Source organism: Varroa destructor, unplaced genomic scaffold, assembly GCF_002443255.2.
Source record: "Varroa destructor unplaced genomic scaffold, Vdes_3.0 BEIS01000001.1, whole genome shotgun sequence".
Taxonomy (NCBI): domain Eukaryota; kingdom Metazoa; phylum Arthropoda; class Arachnida; order Mesostigmata; family Varroidae; genus Varroa; species Varroa destructor.
The window spans coordinates 10,083,128-10,109,764 of NW_019211454.1; the positions used below are offsets into that span (position 1 = coordinate 10,083,128).

A 26,637-nucleotide genomic window follows, 5' to 3' on the forward strand; every position below is an offset into this window, starting at 1 on the left:
AATTATCATTATATTAACTTTTAACAGGTAATATTTGACAAGGAAAAGAAGATGCTTGTTTTCGACGACTTCCGCCAGACTCGCTATCTGTATTTACTCCAAGACTACTTCCCCGAGTTTAACTCACGGGTTTGTCTATACTTCAAGCTCTACCACAAACAGCGATGTATAAGGCACTGCTGTTCGTTTCGATGGTTTCATCTTCATGTTTACTGTGCTATTCTAGCGTCAGTCTGGGCTCCATAATAGGATTATTTATCAAAGATTCGCTAGCTGACGTTTTTTCGTTCAAAATCCTAATTAACAGATCATGTGGAACGCCACTGCGGCAATAATCGTATTCACAGCAGCGAATCGAGCTTGCGTTTTTGCCTACCTATACCTCAGTAACATTGTTTCCCCGATTATCACATAAATTATACATGGTCCCACAACTTCATTGCCCCTTTAACGAGCCCAATTGGAACGTTGTCTTCTCTTTTTTCATCTCACTCCCTCTATGTTTCGCATGTTAACTGCGTTCTATCTTATGGATCCGTATGCGGTCATCCATTACGCCTATCACCAAGCCGATAAAGTTCCGTTAATACGACATCTTGTCGCTAGTGCAAATCCTACGGCTAATACCTCGCTCATTTGTAGTTACTGTTTGCCTCATTTTTTATATACACGATCTTCGCCAACTCGGTCTGATGTAAACGTCTATAGAGACAATTAATAGTGAAATGTGGACATCGGCCAGACTGTAGAATTAGATGATGCAGTTACTCAACTGTAGACATCATTTGAAAAGTATCTAATCAGACGGAGTGCAAAAAGCACATAATTAAGGCGAGAACAGATTGGCAAGGCTTCCGTTAGGACGCGTCAACAAAATAATCAGACGCTGCTTGTAGAACTAGAAAAGTCGGGCGTCTACAAGATATTCGTCGTGGTCACAATGTTTACACGGAACTCGTGGTCGTCGGATCTTGATGTGACGCATGACTCATTCAGGTGTCGTGCGAAACAGCCAAAATGGCTTTTCGGCGACTGGATGTCTATTGTTCGCAGCTATCTATCTGACTCGGTTTGAAGTCCCAAAACTTATTAATGAGCTGTAGGAAATGTCTGTTAAAAAATGAGGCAATTAAAACGTATACGCGATAACCGGCAGTGTAATAAAGTGCGATAGCTGAATGATGGGGTAAAGGGAAAAGAAAAAGCTAGAAAGGAAAAGCACGATAGTTGAAAGAAAAAAAAAGGGCATGGAACCTAGAGGATCTAACAATTCGCAGTGATTTTTTCCCGACACTTTCATATTTGTACAAGCATCCAATATCTGCTCGCCGATCGCAAAAAATAACCGAAAAGCTTATGACTATGACTTAGTTTTAATGGCGTTATTTTGGAAATTCTGTAATTTCAATGTCAAATTCGTTGACGAAATGACGAGAAGATGCGCCTAGCTTTGGTGTCGTTTCTTCTTTAGTTCTACACCACAAAGTTTTATTAACCAACAGTGAGATCTGGGCACTGCTCAAATGTAAAATTCTATGTGTAGGCTAAAAAAAAAGATGGATCCTTCAACATTAAGGGCAGGGCATCCTGTTTTTAGAGGAACATGTTTGAGTCTAGCTTTCTATCTATAGAAACATAGTAACTTAGTAAAAGGAAATATATCGTATCAGCTTTCTCACAGTTGCTGCTAATGATTACGGGAGGTACCACGCCTTAAATTAAAGTATCTTATTGCGGCTTTGCTCTTTTTCCCATAAACCCAAAGTGGTGTTGCTGTTCAAATGGCATAAGATCTTCATAATTACATTAAATTGTTACATACCGATGTAATTGTTGGATGATTTCTAAAATGCATTGTCTTCAAGCGTCGATAATCATTAGGGCAAGAGCAGGAGAACAAGGACATGGCCGACCAAGTGAACAGTGTACTTTTCACGTGTCACGATACCTCGAGTATTTTATTATAGTCAATTTATGTACAAGTAGATTTTTAAATCTACGTTACTATGGCCAATGTTTGACACTAATTGTTGAAAGGGAAAGTTGCTTGCAAAAAAAAAAATCAGCCACAAGCTGATCTATTAGTAGAGGGCAAATTTTAATAAACGGTGTCTGTAGAAAAAAAATTGTTTTCACTGAATGTCGATGTCATTTTGGTTTTTTTCGTTCGAAATTTAACCGCATGTAGCAGTGATGTCGGTAACAATAGCATGCGCGTCGAGCTGAATATGCATCTTCACATTACTACTCATACAGATGAGAGAGCGAAGAACTATCAAGCGGCTGAATGCGTCGGAATCTTCACTATCACTCCAGGGAACTAAATGTTCACTCACAAAGGAAACGTGAAAATGGAACACTATATTACACGAAATGGACAAAACGCAGACGACTAGATACATAGAGCTTCATTTATATCACTGCTATTCTTCAACACTGAAATTTTCATAATAATAATCTCATATCATTCGCGGCACTCGGCGACCAGCTTCGTCTGTTGCCCGAACAATTAGCTACTGCTACTGTGAGAGACAACGAAAGGAAAATGTGTCTTCTCCGTACACATATAGCGAATAGCTATGAACGAACGTCCTTGCCCATGAACCACGAGACATTTTTGGCCTATCGGGATTATAGCGACCGAGTGCGTAGTGTTTTCAATGTTCGCAATTCCACTTCGGCAAACGTGCTGGAAGTTTCCATGTAAAGTAGATATTGATTGGGGGCTGCCAACGTGAACGTGTTTAAAGCACGTGACGGCTCTAGTGCCTCGGAAAACATATTGAAAGGCTTCGCTGTACGTGTAAAAGCATCATGACAAACCCGTCTCCCTATATTTTAGCAAATAAAAACATTATTCATCGCCGTAGACATTACCGCCAGAGGCTTCAAGTCCTGTAGAAAAATCAAATAGCCAATAAACTTGGTACTATTCTCGAAAAGCCATGGCCTTGTCGTTAGCCATGGTGATTAGCTGATCGAAGCATTGATTTGTGTATATATATATATATATATAGATATATGTTGATCTTTCAACCTCTAATTGAACTTTCGTTGTCCATTGATCTATTAACAAACGCACGAACGGTAAACGTCGTGAGCACACACATTCTTCTAGAAATGAAAAAGCCAAATGTAAATATTTCACCCGCTAATTGCCCCTCTAGTAACGCCAGTAACAGCAGTCAACACCTTCCGAGATAGACAACGACGAGCAAAAATGACTGTAGTGCTTTTCTTAGAAGCGTTATTAATGCCATACTATAGGTCAATTAAGCACAAAGTCCAAGAATAGACTTCCCTCGCGCGAGCGCAACGCCAGCGGCTGATGTAATTCAGCCACACAACGCTACATTGCGTTATTATATCATATTATTGTTTTTATGTAAATCTCCATGGCTACTACCGAAAAGTCGTGCCGCCCTTATTCTTATGATGATTATTAGAACACTCGACAGCCTCACCTGAAAGACAAAGCCTCCCGTCTCATTTTTATTGCCTGTTACGCCATTTCTTATGGCAGCTGTTCTTTTGATTATTATTATTGTTGTTAAGCTGAAAGGTGGCGGTGGCGAAAATACGAATCAAAAAAAGAATAGTCTTTCTTTCATAACAGCCTTTGTTGAAACAGTCTGTTCTTAATGGCGACTCTTGTAACCCAGCTCAGGTGGTTGGCGTTCTTCATCGCGCACGAGGAAGTCCGCTATAAAAAAAATTAAGAATACATACTCACAATGCGTGTATTTGTCTATGGGACATTGCAACTAGACTTTTCCATAATTCAACAGTGAAATAAATCTGATTTTGACAGAAGCCGGCAACAGCCGAGTTGTCCAACAGTTACAAGGACAAGTACCACCGTAAATACAATCAACAATAAGGCTGCTGATTCTTCTATGCTAAGCTTCTGTTCGAGTTTCGATGTTACCGATGGTTTTTCTTTACTGAGGACACGCTTGCTCCCACTCTGGGTTCCATTATGATTGTGATAACGCACATCAAATAAGATGACCCAATACTGAAACTGCTCTCGTCACGGGGGCATTTAATATCGATCCTATGATGCTAAACATCATTTGTATAAACAAACGAGTCAACATTGCACACTTGCCGAAAATCGATCGCCCTAATTTCTCAAGCTCTTAGTTTACCCTGCTGACCTTTAGCTGAACCGGCGATATACAAGGCGAACTAAAACTTCTTTTCCACTTGTCCAGTGATAGCGATAAATTGATAGATCCTGCAAAGGATCGTTCGTCCATCTTTTTAGGTCTACCTACTCCCGTCTCATTTGGTTTTTGTGATTCATTCGTGGGAATAGCAAAGCTGCCTGTGCACGTTTAATCATCAACGCTTCTACATTATGACCCGAGGTAGGTCTCCCAAAGTAACAAGTGGGATAAATTTTGCTCGATTAATACGGCGCTATAGAAAAAAACAGGGAACAGTAAATCAAGTGCCATCGGAACTGTTCCGGTGCGCTACGTCAAAACAAATAGAAGGAAAGGCTTTTCTTGCAAATGCGGCGGCCTATATGTTCCAAATTGGCTCACCAGTTTTAGCCGAAAATAGTTAACTGCGTCATCATGTTGAGATCTAGTTAATCCGTTTAATGTATTTATTTAGTGCAAAAAATAACTCAAAAACGAGAAAATGGCAAAGATTTTCGTTCTTGCCCGAGAAGACTAACAAACACAGCTTTATATAATGTAGAGCCCACTAAACTCCATATAAGGCAATTCCTTTAATAATATATATACGCGCTTAACAATTTCAGTGTCCCAATGTACATGGATAGGTGAAAAGTTTGAGACAGTTATAATATAAAAAAAGCTATCGGATCCTCGAACGAGGATCTTCTTATACAAATTCTGTTTATTCGAAAACACTTCTCTCGTTCGCATTCACTTCGTGGTTTCGTTATGTATTTCCCACCCTAATCGAGTTACGAACGATCTGACTTTTTCCCCATTCCAAGACGCTTTCGTTGTTCCTGACTCAACAGAAATATTACAGTCTGAGGCTTCGGTGAGGTACATTGAGGCTCGATGAGTGCTCCAAAGCGCTGCTATTCCACTAAGCGCCAGTCGACTATTACGATTGTTATAACTTGTGGTTTACCGTTTCCTCACATTTCCCTAGAGATTCATATTGTTTTTACCTGCTTTTTTTTTTAGCTTTCTTTGCATGTTCTTATAAACGGTTGTTTTTTTTTTACTTGTGCCTTTCAATATATTACCGGTTTTATGGGTTGTTGAATCTCAATACTTGTGAATATGCACTAAAAAGGTTAGGACGACTGTTCGTAGATAGGTAGCCTCACTGCTGTTACAATATTTCCACGTTATATATGAATGTTGTATCTTCCATTGATTCTATTCACAGTGATCTGTCTTTTGCTCCACTCGCAATTATACACTCCACTCGTTCGGCTTAAAGAAATGTTTATTTTGAGCGAATACGATGTTTCTCGTAGATTCTGTTGGATTGCACTGACAGAACGTGATCTTCATCGAGGGTCATTGGCATTGTCTAACAAACCTGAGCATACTATAGTCGAAGAGCGTAACTAAATCACAAAAAGGTTCTCCTTTACTTTATAGCACTGACATTTCTATTTGTTGTAAAAGTAAAATATTCCCAGAGCGCGCTGCCTTCAAACCAGCATAAACACAACGACAACCGCGACGACAACAGGCTAATGACACGAACAGAAATGCAGATAGCTGAGAAATTTTTGTTCATCCGTTCAGATGCAGATACACGATAAAAATATCCCAATGATATGTACTCGTCCATGGTGGAGTTCTCTCTATGACGATCCTGAGCGGCGATTGGTAGCAACGTTTAAAGTAGATGGAAGCCCAATATGGAACCTACCGTGAACCATTTTTCTATGGACAGTCATCATTCGATCACTTGCAGATAGCGAATAGTCGTCCAGACAGGCCGGCTCTCGCAGACCTGAAATCGACGCCGGCAAAGTCTTCACGACAAGAAGATAAAGGTCAATTTAGCGACTGGCTTGGCATAGCCATCTGGCTCATTGTGGGGTAGCTGCGCTTCCGTGTAGTCTGTTCACTGTTAAATGATGCCTCTCCGTCATTTTTGGAACGAGACACTACGAGAGAGAGAGAGAAAGTCGACGTGGCAGGAAAGTTATTGCGCGTTGTGAGCCGGCCATCTTTACTCGAAAAGAAGGCACCTATTGGTGTTGGTTGAAAATTCTCAACACAGGTGTTCTAACATAAATCAGAAATCACTTGAAAACGTACATCTTACGCATACGACAATAATGCTTCTGAAATATCCCACGCCCTCATCTCGATGACGTGGGTAGTTAGCAAATGCTACCATTCACGAAAAGAGTCCCGCAAAAAGAATTTGGCCGAAGTTATCCACGAACATTTTCAACTCTCAGACGGGGCACATTTGGCACGTGTTAATGGTAAAACATGACGCAGTACTCTATAGCGCGTCGTGTGAACAAATTTATCACTGGCTATCATGCAAACCAAATCCCCCTTTAACGTGCTCGCGATAACAGACTACACGCCCCCGTTTCTCCTAATTTCGTATATAATTGTCGGCCATGCAATTTCCGGCTATTGTCGTTAAGCTCTATCGTCATTGCACGCCGGTAGACAAAGGCCGCGTATATCATACATATATATAACAGACATACTGACAACACGTATCTCAGGCAGATACTTCTCTTTCACACTCTCATACAGCCAGACAGACGTACATCTTCTGCCACCTGACTCGGCTGTGAATGAGGTCGTATAGTAATAGGCCAGCCGAGGAGACGCAAAGCCACGATGCAACACTACTGAAACATTATTTGCATTAATAGTCATTGTTTGTTACCGTCATCATCGGCAGACGGCAGTTATATCTGACTAGCTTGCCATCATCACAACGAAAACATGTACTTCTACGATTTTATTGTTAAGGATTGAGTTTTACGTTTGACATTGTCATTAGGCCTAGGCTTAGTTCGCGGAATGCGTTCAGACAGATAAATTCACGCAGTATCTGTCACCAGAGTGAAGAGCGGCGATTTGCCTGAAAAGACAAAACTCACAAGCGAAGAATGAACGAAAATGATCAAATCGGAAATATATATTGGTAAAATATCATAAAACGTATTTGATTTGCGTGTTAGCTTACATTTTCACGCGATTTGTGCTTTTTAGGTGATTCCTGGTAATAGAAGGTGAGAGTACGTGCTATGTCGTAAATTTCACATATAACAAACCAGCGACATGTCTCTCGGCGTTTCCCGAGGCGGATGATAAACGCAAAGTGATGTGAAACAGAGATATGCCCTTATTGTTTGTGCAGAGACCCATATGCTCAACACTATGTAGGAGTTAGCCGATTCTCTGCCGCCAGCCATCCTTACACACCGATTCAAATGTTAACCTCGTCTACGATATTGATACAAATAAGAAATAAGAAGCACACGTATTGATACATATCGATCTCTCGGAAAGATACAGACGCAAACAAACCTATCCTGATTTGGTCTGAAAAGAAGAACGCACAATGGCAGCAAAGGAAACAATGACGGCGGTGACCATATTAGCAAATAAACGGAAAAAACGTCTCTGTTTTCCTGACAACGCGCAATTTGCAGCTACCGGAACTATCACACCTGGTTATAGTTTCGTCACCATTTATCGTTCGCCACTCTTTTTGCTTCGGAGTCATGTTTTTAGTGCGTCTAATTCGTCCGCCTTCATAAATAATCTTTTACACATCATTTTTATTTTTACGTAAAAAGGTGTCTGTTTTGTTTTCAATTCGTAAATTTCCAGCGACCCAACAATGAAAAATAAACTGATCACAGCTGAGAAACCAGACGACGTCGACGGCCAGACGAAGCCTCAGCCATATTTGAAACTGGTTGTAGAAGAATCGTAAGTCAAGCATAAAGTATGTACACAGACCTGTTGGCATTCTGGTGCCCGAAGGAATAGTGGTTATACTATAGCTATTTTTCTTAGTAAACTGATAATGCTACGCCGGTCTGCAATCATCTGTCCCTTTGTAAACGAAACCGAGTACTCGGGGCGAAGTATTTCCAGTTTTTCCAATAATATTGCTCAAAGTCGCAGCTAAATAGAGATGTGTCGGCCCTTTGCAGAAGTGGCGCTAAGCAGTGACGACTTTTATGGACCACTGGTAATACGTTTGATGTTATAGGAACAATGGCAATCAATGTGTCTTCAGATCGATGTGGGTTTGGTCGGGTGTGGCACTGCCCGAAGTGCCAAGGCTAGTCTGTCACAAAAAGGAACAGGCCTGAATAGAGAAAATGGTGTCATCCAGAATGTGCATCTGAAGTGTGTGGTATAGTACAACGGTGAAACAGGGCAGACTACTATAGCTTCCGACCGTCTGCAGCAGCGGCAATCAGCGTTGCTTGTGCAAAAATAACATAAATGCTCTTTCTAAGAAAGAAGACCTAAAAACGATCAACCCACATTCGATGAAATAGTTAGACTTCATGGACCTACAACCGAAGAGATCACTCTCCGGTCAATCTGCTAATGTCGTCCTAATAATGACAATCTAAATAGTCACCTAGCAGCATAAATGTAGTGCTTTTGTTTGTGCTTTTCTATTGTGTGCTAGCCGCATAGGTATCAGACACTTTCTGGAGGCAAGACTTGGGACGCTGATGGTTCGATTTATAAATTATCATCATAATAAATACTTTGGTAGGTATAAACAAATAGAAAATTTTGCTAAACTATTTTATATAGCACTAACGGATGTTAATAGCTATAATAACTAACTCACTGGCCGTCGACCTGTTCCTAAACGAAATAAGGAACCCGTTTACTGGACCAGATTGTTAGCTTCTCATACGAGTGGTCGCCCTGTTCGACACGGCTCCGTCCTGCCATCACCAAAAACCTTTGCGACGCCACACAGTTTCGCTCCTTTGCATGCTTTCTGACATTTCTGCTTTTCGTCGGTGGTGTGGCAGTATCCTTGGATCCCTTACCTTCGTCACAAACGCTTATGTGAGTAGTAAGGGTCTATAGGCGTAATTATATAATTTTAGTTATAATGTTACTGACTTCTTTACTGCATCTCGGAGCTATTGGGCACAGCACCTTCACTTCGCCGTCAATATTTCTTCACGTAAATATTCAGAAGCATCATAGCGATAGCCGCCAACAATGTTGTCGGCGCTAAATAGATCTAACCGCTACGAGTGGTTTTTCGCTCGTCTATACCAACAACAATAATAATTTGTATGTTGACACCAATCGACAACAAAACGATGATCATTTTCGCTAAAAATTAAATCAACGAAATAAAACCGCGTCCGTTTGTCTGCCGTTGAGAATTATCTATCACTAGTGAACTTTTCCATTGTACAGCCATAATAAAATAGTACGACAATGTTGGGCGGTACAGATAGATGAAAGGTGGTTGTCATCATGATCAAGTCATGCGTCAAACGTATAATACGCGCTTCGCAGATGTCCCACGAGCAGCAGCCGGATAGCCAAAATTGTACTGGTTTCTTAACAATAATGGCTAAACACACTTGTTGTTATCTTTTAGTATCTAATATACCGGACCTGGCCTCCATCATTTACTTCGATGTGCTAAAGTTAAACGAGTTCCACTTCACAGCGTTGTAGTCGATACTAATTAAAAGCCTTTGTACTGAAGCTGGGATTAAAAAGAAAGTACGTGAAGCCGGAAGAAAGCGATTGACTTCAATTAACTGTTGTTATCCACAAACAAACTTTTAGGATCGGTATAGCATATATACATACGGGATCTAAGAGGACTTTGTAGAATCAAAAACAGATATAGTACACACACACACTGTAACAGGATAATGGCATTCCGCATGAGAAGGCATCCCCTAACGACTTAATGCTGATGGCTATGCCCGAGGTTGGTCACGTGTCGCAGCGGGAAGCAGGCCAACAAAGCTTTGGACGGAATTTCCCAACAATTTTGTCTGTAGCGGAGCAGATTTTTCCTGACCTCGTTGCCCACTGTCTCCGTGGCGCAACAGTCATTTGCAATGATTATTGTTCGTTCTTCGGCCACAAAGCTTTACCGTGTACCCAGCGACAGATATCATACGTTACAAAGGCAAGCAGAAATGTGAGAGAACTAGATGAGTTTCAAGGCGGACACGTTGGGTCGGCGCAAACAAAATATGTACGAGATAATCGTTTACGAGTTCTAAATAATTCAGCTCTTTGACCTCTTCAGTGAAATGTAATCTTCGGAGATACTCAGAGAAGTTTGCAGAAAACAATAAATATCTCGCTGAATGAGTCAAGGGCGAAACTCTTGTACGTAAGCTTTGAGCGATACTTTATCAAGTCACCGTTGATCCATTTCTCTGCAGCAAATTGTACGCTTCTATCGTTTGTATCGTAGGTTCATTGAGCAGCCACTACTCTGCTACTACAATTAAGTGTACCCATATAACTCATCCAGAATAGCTAGTGAGGCGGGAAAATTACAGGGTGGGAGCCACGATCTATCAGATCCCGTGTCAACGTTTGATAGCAAACGTGCATTGCGTAGAGGGCATTTTGCTCTGAGGGCAAGTCAGTATAACATCTGCAAGGTAGAGATCGTATCAGTTATTCGTCCGCAACCAATGGACTTCCCCGAAAATCGAATGAGAGATGCCACCTTCATACTGTGGATGCCGTAAGTTCGTGCTAGAGATGAAGTGGTGCTTTACTTCTATTAGGACGATGCAGGCGTCGGTGGCTAACTCCGCCATATAGTCACCCCCCTCGCCTTCGATTAGATAAAATTGTAGCCACCAAGCTTGACAAATGATGCCATCCGGCACATGTACATAAACATTCGCATCGCTCTGGCTATACATGAAAAATATTAGCACGAGTATATATGTACATATACACATACGCATGTTTAGCACCTTCACGCACATTTGAGTAGCCGTACATTTTACTTAAAAACAATAATCGCAGGCCAAAGCCTTCGGACCACTATCATGCCTATTACATCCAAATCGAATGCTTGAATTGTCGTAAATATGGCGTGTATAGCGTTACAATGTTCAATGGCACACAACTGACAAGATGTCGAAATATTTTTCGGGTCTATACGTAATTTTGCGTAACGTTTCAACAATATTGTAACATTACTCAGGCTATAGTCAAACTATGTTGTAATCTATGCTTGACGCCAAAAAAAAATAAAAAACAGGAGAAATCGAAACCGATAAACACACTGAAAGATTCTGTTTTATCAGCCTCTCACCTTACAGTCGACACGCTTTGGAGCGGCATTAAAAGAAATGGCGAATAATGAGATCAGGATCAAGAGTCACCCGTTAACGGAGCCGATATATCTAACAGTAGTACTCTGTAACTATAATCTAATCAAATTGTTGATGAGAAATAGATAAAGTACGTGACCAAAATACAACGCTCAGCTGCAGAGGCCTGACGCTATTCTGTATATGGCGCGCGTTCTTTTATGAATCCTGCTACGTTACGATCCAGCAGCAGTATACAGAGCGATTTATTTATGCTTTCTCATATCAACGGGACCGTAACGATAGTCAGGGTCGTGTTTTGTAAGGCTTTGCTTGTTCAACGTCGTCTGTTCAGCTGTCTTAAGGTTGCAGCAATATACCTTGCTGAATGTTATTTCAATACCGACGCTTTTACTTACTCATTACTTAATAATTCTCATGACACAGTGTACCTGATATTCCATACCCCTATTGTTTACAATTATGTGCAAGAGTTTTCCTTCATTATCGAAAATAATCCCGGAACTAGTATCAACTGTAAAGTAGGCTTATGAGAGGGGTACCGTTCAGATATCTCGGTACAAGCTTCACTGAAAGTGTGTGCTTCGTGTGAAGTTGGTAACAGTGGCCACTTTTTTTTTTTAATTTAAACATTTTTTTAAAGCTCGCAGCTTTTTCTTATTTTATCCTTTGCATTACACCCGGTGCTTACGAAAATGTTTAATAGTTAGATAATATAGAGATTTAGCCAATATAGAATTAGAAGCCAAACGGTGCTTCGACTAACATTGGATAAAGTAAAATGTAGGTTAATTAGAATTGAGGACCACTTGGCGACTCTTAGGGCTAGGCTTTTTCAGAGCGCTGCTTTTCCCAGAACTGGGTCAGTCATTTGTCCGGTTCTCCCAGAACATTAGTTTATTTCATTGCTACTCTATAGCATTTGATCCCCTCGAAGAAAAATAGGAAATCATTGTGAGCTTTAGTTTACTGCATATACTATATAGCTATTATCCAATTAGTCCTAAAAACTGTGTTTAATATAGCAACTGCTGGCTCTTACGCCGAAGCGTGTCTCCCAGCGTGAGAAACTCCAGGGGTCATTGATTCTTGCCACATCCTCCGCGTTTCTAGCCGAGACCCGCCCATAGCAGTTTCGAAACCTCGCTTTAGTAGTAACAATGCTTGCCAAAACAAGAAAACTCGACGATTTGCTTGGAATTGTTCACCATTACAGAGCAACGATTAGGGCTCTGAGTTCCGTTGAGCAGCAGCTATTTCTAGGAGCGTTTGTCTCCAGCTCAAGCAGCGTCGTTGGGTGCCCCTTGATCGGCTCGCGGCGATGGTATCAGCATATCGTATATAAAGTTCAATATAAAAAATACTTGCCTGTGGACGATGTATTTGTTTAAAGTTGTTTAATGCTGGACTTTTCTGCGAAACTAGGTTAAATTTGCACTCATTCACATCCAGTCGTACACCGGTAACAGCAGCACTAGTTCACAGCAGCACACGGTCAAAATAACTGGCGGCGCTGGAGGCGCTTCGGAGAGTATCTACAACAGGACAAACACACACTGATGCGGTGGCTTCAAGCAGCAGCAGCAGCAAGAAAAGACACAAACCAGTCTGGAGACCGACACCGGCGGCGGAAGGCCGCTCAGACAGACATACGCACAACAAAGCGACAACAACATCGCTGGGGGTGCCTGGGGGACTCTCACCCCAAGGCCTAACCGCGCCCTCACCCATTGTCGTCTGGTGGGGTGGTTGATCCTCTCAGCGGTTCAGCAGAGGCCACCTCGTGTGGAGCCTAGCTAAGGAGATGAACAGTTTCAGCAAACACATCGTCCTCGTACAGTTACGGCGCTGTACGTCGTCTGCTAAGGAATGGGGTGATGGGGGCGTTGGCCCTTTCTCAACGCGCCTGTCGAGGGAGAGAGCGTTCCGAGATGAAAACCGCCGAGAAGAAAAAAAACCGCGGAAAAGTTTTTTGATTCGTATCAATAGAATTGAAAAATAGTTGAACACTGGGGATGAAGTAATTCAGATTCTTGTAGGGACATGCGGAGCATTAGGATAAATGAACGGAGAAAACGGACAACATTGGGTGTATCTGTCAATGGACGCCATAGGGTCATTCTGATGGGTTGATTCATCTAATGTTCTCGTTGCCATGGCGCCTCGGTTCATGAGTCGAACATGTTCTCATTGTCATGGCGCCGCAGTTCATGGGTCGAACTTGTCCAGTTGTAGGATCTGGGCTGAAGGTATTGACGAAAAGAAATGCTCAAACGGAAACAGCCAAATTATTTCAAATATCCAGATGAATTATTCGAACCTGACATTCGCATCACTATCGAACTAAATAGACTCTACTAGCTACTTATGACAATCAAGCCACAATCAGTTGGCAACCCGCTCTCTTAGCGGCCCGAATATTATCATCGGCTTCAACACACATGTAAACATTAGGCAAGTCTATACGTATCTACGCACTCGATAAGGTAATGGAAAAGGGGCTAGGAAGACACCGCTGGGTCTGTTTTAGCGTTCTAATAATTTATTTCACAGAAGACCTAGATCAAGTTTTATAGGTATTACTTACCAAATATATGATAAGCCCATCTACGTTCGTTCTTCATAGCTTTAATTGACATGGAAAAAACCTCTAAGCATGATCTACTACTTAACGGAGTGAACAAAGTCGCACGATAATGTATCTACTTAGAAGTTTATGCAGTTTACACGTATCATATTTGTATGAACACACTAGCACTTCTTTTTGGCTTGCGAGCGTCCTAGCTAGCTCCCTATTTCGGCGACCATTTGTCACAGTGGCGTATCATATTTATGCATTACATAAGCGATACACGGCGGCATAAATTCAAACTTTTCTATTTTAAACATTAATTCAATATCATCGGCGTCTAATTTATGGCATCGATAAGTTTCCTTAATAAATGTTCAGCTAGTTTTGCTATACTAGTTTACACAATTTTACATTAAACTGTTAATGCAATGTGAGACATTTTACCAAAGGGCAAGGGTATCGACAGTGACGCTAACTTGGTAACGCTTGATAAAGCACTAGAATTAATGAAAGGCCACGTCAATAAACTGCGTCAGCGTAGACTATTTTTTCGTCAATCTTGGAAAATCTTTCGCTGGCACAAGGCTTCTCACTTGACTCGTCCTCAGAAACGTCTGATCCGATCGGAGTTGTGCACGTTTTAACATACGGTCGTACGTTGTCCACAAATAGACCTTGCACATTTCCACGAGGTGTGTAAAGGGCGACAACAATTACCTACGATCATAGCACTTATCATTGAACTCAACATGCTATAAAAGAACTCACGAAAGCTGCAGTGATACCTTAGCCAGTGGGCCCTTTAACCGGACGCCGGCTAAGGCGATCACTAGTCCGAGATCCCTACATACGTTGTACAAATGTATATAATATATCGCTATTTAGTATCTTATATGATGACGGACGCATCGTTAGAGAAAATAACGGACACACCGTAGCTTAAGTCACTATCCTATTAACCTACTGCAGCAATAGCGTCCCTTACCTTTGCTTCGTTGTGCAAAGAATGAGCTTTTCCAATTCCCAGATCCGTAGAGTCCCTCCAAACGAGCTGCGAAAATGCGGCTCCCTGCGTGTGTAGTACTTCCGGATGAAGCGAGTAATCATAACGCATCGCTCCCCCGTGGTACCAATGCTTAACAACTTCCTTTGCTTGTTTACATAACAGAAACGCGTTTGTAAGTACATACGCACGTAGTAAACATTTAGAGCAAGCTATAGAAATTCCTAATGGCACCGAAGTAATAATACACTTAAAGTACACTTATATGAACGTAAGAGATATAGATATGATCCTCTCAGGTAACCGTCCTGCGAGACACGGCACCTATTGTTAAGTCATTGATAAAATAGAACAGCTACGTATGTCATTGATATTTGTTAGCCATTCCTTAGGCTGTTCCTAAGGGGATCGTCAAGTTGAAACGCTTGTATTATATGCACTCATTATGTGACGATGGGCTCTAAGGCGTCTAGCAACGAAGTTTTTGTGACCCCGTTGTTCTCCTCCACCGCAGACAAATAAATGACCCGGCCATATCTCAAATAAAAAAGCAACCCTTTGCTTTTCTATTACTTTGTTATCAAAACATTGGGAAGCAAAGCCTCGCAAGAGGCCTCTACTTCTTCTCTCAAATTAGCTGGATAAGAATATTTTCGCTATTCTATTAGTGAGGATTTAGAAGTTTGAACGGAGGAAACGAGCCTTTAGCGAGGATATTTATTCCTTTCAGTAACGAAACGTGGGCGTTCAAAATGGTAAGTTTTTGCGCATTAAATTACACACAGCGAATATATTTGTCATAGCTTTTTTTTTTTTAATTAAAAGCTGTGTAATCAGGTAAGCGAAGTACGATGTAAAACATGGCGTGATACAATATGCCGCAACTTCGAATCCAATATACACACCCGTCACATCCATGCGTGAATCCACGAGAAGGAGTGGTTGATATTTGACGTAAAGGCTCTGCCCAAAGCCACGTTCGTGGAGTTTCGCCGACGGACTTTTCGAATCCTCGGAGTTACAACTGCCATTTGGCCATTTTAACGATTCATGAAAACTAATACGATCTGTATGGGCGATTTCGTTAGCTAGCCTTTGAGCTTCATGGCACAACGGAAAACTGAGACGTAAAGCGGCCGCTTGATGACGCGACCGGAAGATATTGTGCCAAACAAGACACTTCAAGATAAACTCATCTTCCAGATATGACGGAAGTTGCTGTTCGGTCCGACCCGACACTTTAACCGCTGATGATAAGAATACCTGCCCGAGAACGAACATATAAAGCGTGTCAGAATATGTGTGCATAAAAGTAAACAGTGATCAAGCTTATTAGACGAGGGCCATTTCGATGGAGCCGGTTTGGATCCTACGCAGCAAAAATAGGTATTGTGTACCGGGGAAACCTGTTGATTTTGACTTGCACCCATATAAAGCATTACATTGACTTTTTTCCTATAGAGCTATTCCTGAGGGCCATGGATTGAATATTATGAAATATAGCTCCCTACCCATATATCTGTTACATCGATATTAGATATCGATGAGTATTTAGTCGAGTGGAGCTATGAATATAGCATTAGGCTTAAACTAATCGTAAAGTGAGTGCGTTCGAAAACGAACGTTATGACCGCACTTGTAGCAGTGTCAATCAATACTTTGTATACGTGGCATTAATCTAGAGCCATGTAGAAGACAGGGGCATTGCACACCTCATGCGGAACTTTGAACGCAGCGATAAACAAGTTATATCAATGGTGGTCACTTGACAAGTATATTATATAACGAATAAAAATAAATTATAACTACATTGACAGGTATGTCAAACATGTTCCTCGCTTTCACGGACGTTTCAGAGCTCGTTTCGTCGGGTCGTAATTTCCTACTGCGCGCCGTCAGAATAGAAGGTAAACAGTGGCAGGTCAAAAAGGCGAGCCTATCAAATCATCTTATTCTCAAACCGATCCTCTCCCTTCAGCGTAAGAAACACAACCGATGGTGCAGCCAGCCTATCGTACGACTATGAATCACAGACAAAGTCTACAGATGTTGTTTGATTAAGTAGACATCGTCTGGATAGCTGCGAGGCCAGAATTCGCTTAACAGAGTCGATTTCGTCTTTAGTACGAACGAAGAAGCTGCATCGAAACAGGAACTAAGTTAGCTTACTCATATCGTCCGAGCCAGCCAAAGTCTTAATGTAATAAATCGAAATCTTTAACTATATATACTATTTACACCCGTATTTCAATTAGTCGGACCATATCTCTGCCGACTAAAAATAAAAAGTCACAGTAATGGTAGTAATAACAACACCTTCTTCATGAAACGTAACGTGGGTCCTTGGCAAATCTGAGATTCAGAACTATCCTCGTAGACTTTCTGCAACTGAAATGACCCTTGCGGTTCTTTTTGCTGAGGTGTGCCTGACCGTTTTTTCTTTTTCCGCATCTCATACTCCTTTTCCTTGCGACGCACAGATGCCTTTTGGAATCGATCTACGAGAAGGTCAATCTCTTGCCTGGAATCATAGCCTGAAAAGTAATCAAACGCATTTATCATGCGTGTGGTTAGTTAGGTTAGTAATAATAGGTAACAGTCAGGTAATAATAATGATGTAGTAATTAGTTATTCTACCCTCAATATTGCTACTCGTTGCTATGGTTTAAGAACATTCTGTAGAGTTCACTAGGTAGTAAAACTTGCTAGGCCCAAATAATTAATTTTTCGTTTCTATTTTCGGATGTTTCTTTGCTAGGATAAAGGGACTAGTTCAGCCTATATCGAGCGGAAGGGATCCGCTGCCTAACAAAAAAACCTCATCACTTCTCAGGCAGTACACATTGCCAATTTTTTTACAGCTGTCAATGCGCACTAATTACCGCAGCGCATTTCTATAATAACTGTTACATATAGTGATAGACAACTTAGCCGCTAGCTATTTCAACAATAAAATTTTTAGGACCTTAACATATAGATTGTAATGAGAAGTTTGGTCCGAAAAGTCTCACTAGGATGGTGTTCTTTCGGGTTTAAAAGTATTTGATATTGGGGCCCGAGGTTGAATTACAACGATATATGTCATTCTTGCCACGTCGATGCTGCTTCGTAGTCGATATCATTGTTAACACTCAGAAACGGAACAGATAATGTACATCTATCGTTGTATACCGTACCGATATCATACGTCTTTACGGGGCCAGCGTACGCACGCACATACAAAACATAGAAAAAAAACCGTTGCCGCTCTAGTACAGCTCAAGGATGTGGGCACATTTGTTTCTGATTTATCACTAAGGAAATTTAATTTTGTTTTGATTAGCAAAATGTAAACTTCAAAGCTCTAGATATAATCTGGCTCAGAAGCCCATAAAGCTTCCTGTCGTAGGGTATACCAAAACATCATACGAATATATAGCTGCGCAGTGTTTTTTATACGAACATGAATCGATACGCGCGCCGGCGCTGCGCAGACGCACTAGGGTTTATACTGCAGTTACTACGCCGACTCGTTCAAAGTATATCCTTGTTCTGCAATCCAAAGTTATTATATATAGAGCTAGCTTTCTGTGAACTTCATCTTACCAGTTTCCGTTGTAACTCTCAGTGCCGACTCGTGGTAGCACAATGGTGTACTTATGCGTGAAAACATTTAACTTACTTAACTTTCACCTTTTTCTATTAAGCTGAATATCGGGGGCAGTTTTTTTTGAGCTGCTTTTTGCAAGGCAAGTAGTAGCGGAATCCTCTTGATGTTGCGGTCAGCAGTAGTCTGCTTTCATCAGATCGCACTATTTGTACAGAGGACGCACACATGTACTGCTGACACTCAGATGTCTCCAAATGCTACAGGTTGCTTACGAGACGTAAGAGTGCCCCGACAAACCAGGTGCAATGGGCTTAAGGAACTCTCCACATTCTGTCAAGCTAACCTGGCGTGATGTAGATCATTGGCAAGCCAAGGACGTCTGAACGGTTACTACAACAGCTGCGAAAGAAAAAGAGGCAGTAGCGACTCAAGCGAGAAGAAGGCCATCCTAGCGTTACAGCGTACAGACAGTTCTAGAGTCTTTTGATGTACCACAACTATTTGAGGCGGTGCGTGTTGCTTTCTGCCACTCACTACGAGCATCTATCATGTATAATAACGGTGTGATAGACACGCAATTAAATCGCCAGAAATACTTCAGGAGCTATTACTGGTTAATCTACTCCTTGCTAAAGCCTACCAGAGCATTTACACGATGAGTTATAGCTGTCTTTTCCCTTGAGATAACGACAAACCCAGATTTCTAAAGGGGCATCTGCAGTAGAGGCGCGATACTAGAAAAAATCAGACAAGATACCGGCCAAGAGACGAGCTGTGGGTCCCACGGTGCATACAGACAATGAAAACAAGGAGAGAGGAACAACCTCAGAACAATATCATCAAACAGATTTTCAGCTCACTGCTTCTGACCTTGCTAACCTAGACATCTGCAACACAGATCTAACGATATTACGATCGGGTCGAATAGATCGTAAATATGTGCGCCAGTTCCCAATATCTAAGAATCATGAAAAGATGCTATTTGAGTCGTTATTAACCGAGCTTAGCCTAGTCAAATAGATGCAAAAAACTAGTCTTAGGCGAATCTTCATAGGTGACCGAAAAGGCGAACAACGACACAGGCAGATGTCAAAGTGAGTGACCGGGAAAATTGTGCCGCATCGTCGTTGACTGATGAATGGCAAGGGGCATGTCGGGCACATAATGTGTTTTAATTTCGCGTCAACGCATTATTCTCACAGGAGTGTCACTCATATCACGTTTTTAGCGGAAGATTTTCTCTATAGAACAGCAAATGCAGATCTACCAGGCCATAGATGCCAAAACTAACTACTCCTTGAAAGATTCTCTTTTAGGTAGTTAGCGGTAATAATCGATACTACACAACATTGCAGTCTTTATAATTAATAGATTAAAAAATCTATTCATATCTTTAGTTATCTATTGTTTACTGGGACTGATAACGCATTTCTCGTATTTAGTTTTGAATTTAGAGTTTTCCAGCAAGTCTGAGAAAATATGGGTAAATACGGTCTAAGCACATTCTATCTTCAACGGATTGTTTTATGCCCTTCAGACTATGTAGCATGTGCTAAAGGAAGTCCAGTCGTGATCCGGCCTTCTATTTCTTTGAATAACTTTACTCAAACAACTTTAGTAAGTTTGATTGCATGCAGTGAGTTGTCAGGCCTATCAGGTTAGCGATCTGAGGTTGCCTGTGCGACGAAACGGCAGTTTCGAGAAGCAGTTGACCACGAGTAGATAGAGAAGCAGTTTTATTCTGGTGCCAAAAACAATCTATTAGATAGCTTTTACGATTTTTCCTCTAAGGATTTAGTAATACTAGATACTCTATCTGACACCCTACAATAAAAAATCGATTTTTCGAATTGTTATCGCTTGGATTGAAGTTTCCGCCTCTTTCCGATGGACGGCCTGATTGTTTGTGCAAGATTTGGAAGATCATATCTTGCAATTGCCCTTAAAATGTCATTATTATTTTTGGTTGAACTATTAGAAATATTGAGATATCCTTAATGTTCTAATCTGGTAAATGATCGTCATAAATCAGTACTATCAGTAGTGCTGGCAAGGATTGATGAGCGGACTACTATCATTTGTTACAAACAGTTCATTGAGCACTAAGGCCATTATTGAAATTTTTTCTTTCTACAATGTATCATTATAATTCTGCTGAAGCCTTGTTACAAGATAACATCTGTGTAACTAAATGAAGAGCCATGAACCGAACCATACAAATATTGTCCCTTAAAGGCTCGTGGTTAACAGTTTGAGGCATTTTCTAGATATGACAAGCTAACAAGGCACATTGTCAACGAGTGACCAACAAATGTTACATGATAATAGTAATGCAACCATTTTTATGCGAAATTTACAAGTGTTACATAGCTTTACTTTCATAGTATTTAGGGCCCATTGCGCAAACAATACAATGTTTTTATGCTTATTCACAGAGGGCGTTGTAGCTGTATAGCTACAACGCCCTCTGTGAAGACAGAGACAATGAGCTGTTTGTGCCATTAAATGTCGACATGTGTGACGAGGCTACCGTGAAAGTGCAATTACTTTATATAGACAAAAATTAAATAAATCTTTTTTCTTATTATAAATGTAGTTCTCTTTCTGATTTCATAGTGAAGTATCGCAAATAGGTGAGATAGCAATAATTTATGCACTTATAATGTATTCTATTATAATGCTAATTTTAAATTTCAAGGAAAACCATTTTTTCACTGGATATAGAGCGGTTGTCCTGTAAGCCTCTCTACCTATAAAATAGAGTTTTTTTTTGTTACCTAATACAAGCATTAGTCTAAGGTCAAAGCAGCGCGCCACCATTTTTAATATCACAAGTGTTCCCGACGCGTTAAATTCTCGTAAAGCGTTGAATCACCTTTGCGACACTGACTTACAACTGTTGCAAATTGCGGCCCATGCCAATAGGAAAATTTCTTATTCTCCCACATGTAATGGACCCGTATATCTGTAACACAAAAGAATCATTAGCATGCATTTCGAACAACAGGGGTTGTTATCATCCATATCTTTTTTTGCCTAGAGAAACCTCAAGAAGGACTTCACTGAGAGATTCCTTTGAAGTCCCGATTCTCAATACGCATTTAAACTATATCTCCGTGCTTTATTAAGAAAAACAGATCTGAGGGAAAGAACGAGTTCGAAAAGCTACGATAACGTTAGGTAGGTTTTTTACAGGTGAAGCCAAATCTAATTTTTTCAACATCGTAGCCTTTTCAAATTAAAACTTCCCTTTGTTGTACGAGAATAGTTATATGTAAAGGCCTCATTCAACCGTTTTAAGTGGTTATTATTTAGAACAGCTCATATGAAACCGAAAAAACTTCGTGAGGGATTTGGACCTGTCTCTTTGTGGTCTATATATATATATATATATATATATATATATATATATATATATATATTGATGTTACAGTTTGATAATCGTTAATACTTTTGCTTTAATTAATGCTAGGCAAAGTACAGATTTCGTATATGAACGTAGCTGTACAACAATAACATCTTAAGTTGTGTAACCGGCTTAGTGCCAATTACGAGTAACCTTGGATTGACAAGTTACACAGACTCGTTATGCTGTTAATAAACTATTGAGGAGGTATTGTGATTATGGCTTTCCTCACTCCTTAAACCCGTCGTCTAAAAATATGACCTAGTTTTAGTAACACTAGTAGTTTTAGAAAACGAACAACCAGTTTTAGTACATTGGGTAAACACTGCTTATTTATTTGCTGCCAAAGTTACTCAGTGCTTCCCAAGTAAATGTTTATATTTTCACATTTTATAAACCCCGCTTAAGTTAAAAACTGACGTAAATTTTTCTATCCGAATGATTAAGAATTCATCACGGCACCGCCTGTCTACATCAATAAAATTTCAATTCAAATTAAATGCATCTTAGGTTGGGAAAATGAAATCTATTCACCCATATTTCTAAAAACGTTTTTTTGAAATTACACCTACATTTTTGATGTACGCCAACCTGCATTTATCTAATGCAATATAAGTTTTCAATTATTTTAAGCGGATTGCTCAGCAAGCTTTGTCAGTTACCATTGTATATTTTGCAATGAACTGTTCATAAAAATGTTCTTTGAGTACATTTGAACGGAAACGTTGTCAACGATTACCTCGATAGTAGAAGTTGTTCCTTGTTGCGTTGTGAAGTAGCATCTTCAAAGTCGATGTCTTCAACAGACTGTTCCAAATACCCATTCGTTTAATCTAGTCAGCTTATAGTCACTGTCATGTTATTATTTCTACAGAACTTGGATTCGAGTTGAGCCAGTTGTCTATTTTTGTTTTCAATCAGTGCTTAAAGTTGGGCGCTGTACGTTTATAGGCGTGTTCGAGCACGCATAGGATACAATCAGACACAAGTTACTTTGGTGGTCGATTATCTTCCGATATTCCCAGCTCTCCTTTAACAAACAGTTATACGATGAAGACGGCACAGCGCGCTGCAGCCATATCTAGAGCAAAGGCTTCCGACGCTTCTCAGAAGCAGCAGTAGCAAAATCGAAAGTCTACCGTCCACACACGTAATATGAAGCTGCAAAGGACTGCTTCAAATGGTAATATCCTAGTACATGTTTTCAGTAGATAAAAGATCATCTTGTTGATTCGTCGTTTATCAATTCATTGGTTCGACGTACTCGCGCATTGTTAAAGACGGAAGTGTGTGAGTAAAAAAGGTCTTAACAAATGACGGGCGAGCAACAGGAGTGGTCAGTTGGAAGTCTGCCGATAGACTATAACCTATAGATCGGCCAAGATGCCGGTTCGTTCTCAGCAACCAAAGGTGGGAAAGGGCATTGGTTAAAGGACGCAGGCCAGTGAGATGACTACGTTATAATTGACAGATAAATAAAAATCAAACCGAGGCCTGAATATCGCCTGGAGGCCATTGCCATTTGTTGTCGGCGATTCAACCTGTCGAACCCCGCTTGAGAGCTACTGCGCTTCAGACAACACCGATCATCGCTTGCGTCGGCGCGACAATGTACGTACACGTACACGTACACGTATTCAAATAAACATGAAATTGTATTTACATCGTAAACATTTCAGTTATAACCGCATTCATAACCATGATAGGACTGAACGACGCCGTTGGCTACAGTAGACAAGAAACAACCGATTACCATTGACATGGAACCGAACGAGTGAGTGGATAAAAATACCATCGTTATCGACGGCGTTATACTATACAACCTGTGGTAATAAAGAAGGTTATTCTACTTATGCTAAGGGGTCGTCGCAGCGATGGCCAATTCGCATCGCTGTTGTAAAAGTGGCTTGCGGCAATTTTGCTGAGATGTGCCGAAACTAAAAGGAAGTTACTACATACTATATACTTTCAAAGAGTACATGAAAATTGAGATTCGACGTTATACAAACAGGTGTATTTGGCGTTCTTGCTGCAAAATCTGATGTGGGCAAACCGATCTGTTCTGAAAGACAGAATGTTATTTCTTTTCGGAAAGACAGAGATGTTTTTGCTGACGCTGAGTGGAAACTGGTGGTGATTATTAGGGTTCGACCAATCCAACCCACAAAATTACTAACGTGCATACGGAGACCCTCTTTCGTCGGGTTCCTCTAAGTGGACACCTGCGGTAAAGGGCATGGCTATATAGTCTGTGTGGCTGTAGTATCAGTGCATAGTGCGGGGCTCGACTGCATTGCAGTATTCACTAGCTGCTGGGTACGAGACGCCGCAACGGAACACGTCTTCAAAAATTGTCGAAACATAGACATGCAGATTGCGAACTCTAGACGAACCGACAGTAATTGTTTAGGCTTAAAAACTGCTTTTCATTCTTCTTTGTTTCGTTGGCCTGATTCGTGCCTAAGCAAAATACCAAACTGCTCAGCCTGCTGCTACTAATAACAACAAATATTTAAGTAACCTGCTTAATCTCTCGGCCTACACGACCCACGCACAAGGACCAAACGCATTTCTGCTTTTATGAGCTTACGCGCATACACAGATACGCGTGTATGTGTATATATATAATATGTGAAATATATTTCCCAGAGATAGGGGTTCCCGAGTAAAAATGCGTAGAGAAAAATAACCACATTGATTAGCCTATTTTCGTATTTTTAAGCTATTGATGCCCAATTCGGTGCTTAGTCTATGTTCTTTCGAGTTTTCCCGTAATTGTTACGGTGAGTCGCTGCTAATATCTTGATGGACCAAGGCGTCGAGTACTGCTTAAATTAAGGAACGCTAAAAGTGAAACATTTCACACTACTGCAACAGCACATGTGAAATCAATCTTCATTCTAACACGTATTTAGCAAATGTAACCAAACCATTTTCAAAGCGGACTAACAAATTATCGGTATTTAAAGTAAAGAGAGTACGCCATAGACAATGTTAACTGAGTTCGAATGGTAACCCGCACACTATCAGCCATCTTAAGTGTCGCTAAGTTAAAGGGGAACTGCTCTAGACAAAACATCCAGATGTGTTTATTTATATAAAAAGAATCTGTTTTTGCAACAGATCAAATATATTTGTCAATAGATTGTTAAAGGGCAATCAGCAGGATCTTGATTTTGCATTTGTATCTCAATCTGCAAAATATAAAGCTGCAGGAAACAAGCATTTCGGAAGGTAACCAACCGAAAACACAAAACAAATACATGCGATTATTAGAACGTACTTCCCTATCCAGTAGCTATTACGTTAAGACTACACAAAAACAAATCGTTGAAAATCATGCTATATAAATGATAGTGAAGACTCGAAATGTTTTTTCGGAAGTACCTTTATTAGTTTTTACATGAACAGTTGGTTTACGATGAACGCGCTATCGACATTTCAACAGTTGCCATGAAAATCTAATTTAAAACGTTATTACAGTCAATATAATAACACGACGAAATACAATAAGCTTGAAGATGCACATCGAAGATTCCTTAAGCTAGAGAAATCTCAATATATAGGTGTTCTAACAGGGTATTGCCTAATAGACGCAAGTTATACGCAAATACTGTTGTTTACGCAAATACTTCTGCTCTAGCCCCGCCGGGGGCTTTTGTCTACGTAGAGTATTACCTTGGTTGATCTGTTGGGCTTGATTCATGATTGTCGTTTGACACTAAACTTGATGCCACGCTGATCCAAACGGTTTCGGAGCGTTGTTTTCTCAAATGCATAGCCGGGAGAAATACAGCCACCACTGGAAAACGAAGAAGTCAGAAATTCCCAATCAAACTTTAGGAAACGATTAACTCTAGTCGTAATTGTAAAGCTGATATATCAAACCAATTTATATCAGGTAATTTCAAGTTAGGAAAGGTGAGGAAGTCTCAAAGCCAATAGAAAACGTAGCTAGCTTAAAACTACCGCATTGAAACAGGTGATGGTAGGGCAAGTTGCGTTTACGCTCGATCATAGCTAAATAATCGAAAGACAAAAAACAGACTATGGAACAGTAACAACTGGTGAATTTTGTAGTACTTGGGTGACGCTTCTACAAAACAGGGTTCAACTTTACATCCTTTTTATAAAAGCGGTTCAAGCATGCGTCTTTATGAATCCAAGAACACGATCCAGCTGTGACCGAGTCTGATAACGTATAAAGGATATCTTGCATAGGATACAATAAATGGTTAACTTACCCTAACGGCATGGATATATTGTCTTTCAAAATGCAAACCGCGCTTTGAACAAGCATGATCGAAGTGGCTATATAGCCTGGATCCATGCTATCCACCTCGACAACAATTTCTTTCGTTGGCGGCAAGGTTTCATCGTCATCTGTGTGCCAACCTTTGCCAAGCGCTGAAACAAAGTGCTTCGGTCACGAGAGGCGTATTTGACAGCCAAGATGCTTTTTGTACGCTAAGCGTTTACTTATTTGTTGAATCGAGCCCACGTGTATTCAAGAGCGGAGGTAACATAAATCAATTTACGTTGCTACACAAATCTCGAATACTGTTAGTAAATTTCTTTCTTAACTAAAGAATCTATTCATCCGATAAGTTGATGAGGCTGAACGATACCCATGATAGCGCACGGTAGCATACGTATTTCATTGAACACTCGGTAACAGATATCCCCACAATAATTAGAAATGGACCTTCGTTTATAAGATGTTATTCGTGTTTGTGTTTACTCTGTTCCATATTTCGTG

General features: G+C 40.6%; 3 protein-coding genes and 2 long non-coding RNA genes across 22 annotated transcripts in view; 2 read left to right on the forward strand and 3 right to left on the reverse strand.

The window, feature by feature from the left end:
• Positions 1-11,541, forward strand: part of LOC111248276 (uncharacterized) — a 43,219-nt gene extending 31,678 nt beyond the window's left edge. For 6 of the 9 annotated variants that reach the window (XR_015319385.1, XR_015319391.1, XR_015319388.1 and 3 more), the window contains one exon: positions 28-2,120. This is a non-coding gene — a long non-coding RNA (uncharacterized LOC111248276). Of the gene's footprint in view, positions 1-27; positions 2,121-3,911; positions 4,374-7,199 lie in introns of those variants that run through there. The other 3 variants (XR_015319396.1, XR_015319384.1, XR_015319393.1) reach the window with 3 other exon arrangements.
• Positions 1-12,936, reverse strand: part of sn (fascin domain-containing protein singed) — a 53,185-nt gene extending 40,249 nt beyond the window's left edge. Inside the window, exon 1 of one of the 2 annotated variants that reach the window (XM_022799452.2) lies at positions 12,677-12,936. The gene's annotated coding sequence lies outside the window, so the exon portion shown is untranslated. Of the gene's footprint in view, positions 1-5,239; positions 5,864-12,676 lie in introns of those variants that run through there. The other variant, XM_022799700.2, reaches the window with a different exon arrangement.
• Positions 6,931-23,231, reverse strand: LOC111248140 (uncharacterized). Of its 7 annotated transcripts, none has more exons than XM_022800251.2 (6): positions 18,556-19,574; positions 18,326-18,414; positions 17,200-17,417; positions 15,789-16,146; positions 14,866-15,032; positions 13,829-14,597 (listed from the first exon to the last, which is right to left on the reverse strand). In XM_022800251.2, the coding sequence occupies exons 3-6, from the start codon at positions 17,332-17,334 to the stop codon at positions 14,400-14,402; spliced, it is 858 nt and encodes a 285-aa protein (XP_022655986.1). In that variant the 5' UTR covers positions 17,335-17,417; positions 18,326-18,414; positions 18,556-19,574; the 3' UTR covers positions 13,829-14,399. The 7 variants fall into 7 exon arrangements, with proteins under 7 accessions (XP_086833905.1, XP_022655986.1, XP_086833903.1 ...); XM_086977777.1 differs by having other exon boundaries at positions 18,545-19,574; XM_086977779.1 differs by lacking the exons at positions 13,829-14,597; positions 18,326-18,414; positions 18,556-19,574 and adding exons at positions 6,931-7,068; positions 22,618-23,231.
• On the forward strand, positions 16,142-17,367 carry LOC147758228 (uncharacterized). The gene is made up of 2 exons (XR_015319397.1): positions 16,142-16,269; positions 16,740-17,367. It is a non-coding gene; the product is annotated as an uncharacterized LOC147758228 (long non-coding RNA).
• Positions 23,232-25,439: 2,208 nt separating the features above from the next.
• Positions 25,440-26,637, reverse strand: part of LOC111253428 (saccharopine dehydrogenase-like oxidoreductase) — a 14,363-nt gene continuing 13,165 nt past the window's right edge. For all 3 annotated transcript variants that reach the window (XM_022812796.2, XM_086977776.1, XM_022812788.2), the window contains exons 9-10: positions 26,123-26,285; positions 25,440-25,680 (exon numbers count right to left, since the gene is read on the reverse strand). In XM_022812796.2, the coding sequence (XP_022668531.1) occupies positions 25,581-25,680; positions 26,123-26,285 (263 nt within the window). In that variant the 3' untranslated portion in view covers positions 25,440-25,580. The remainder of the gene's footprint in view (positions 25,681-26,122; positions 26,286-26,637) is intronic.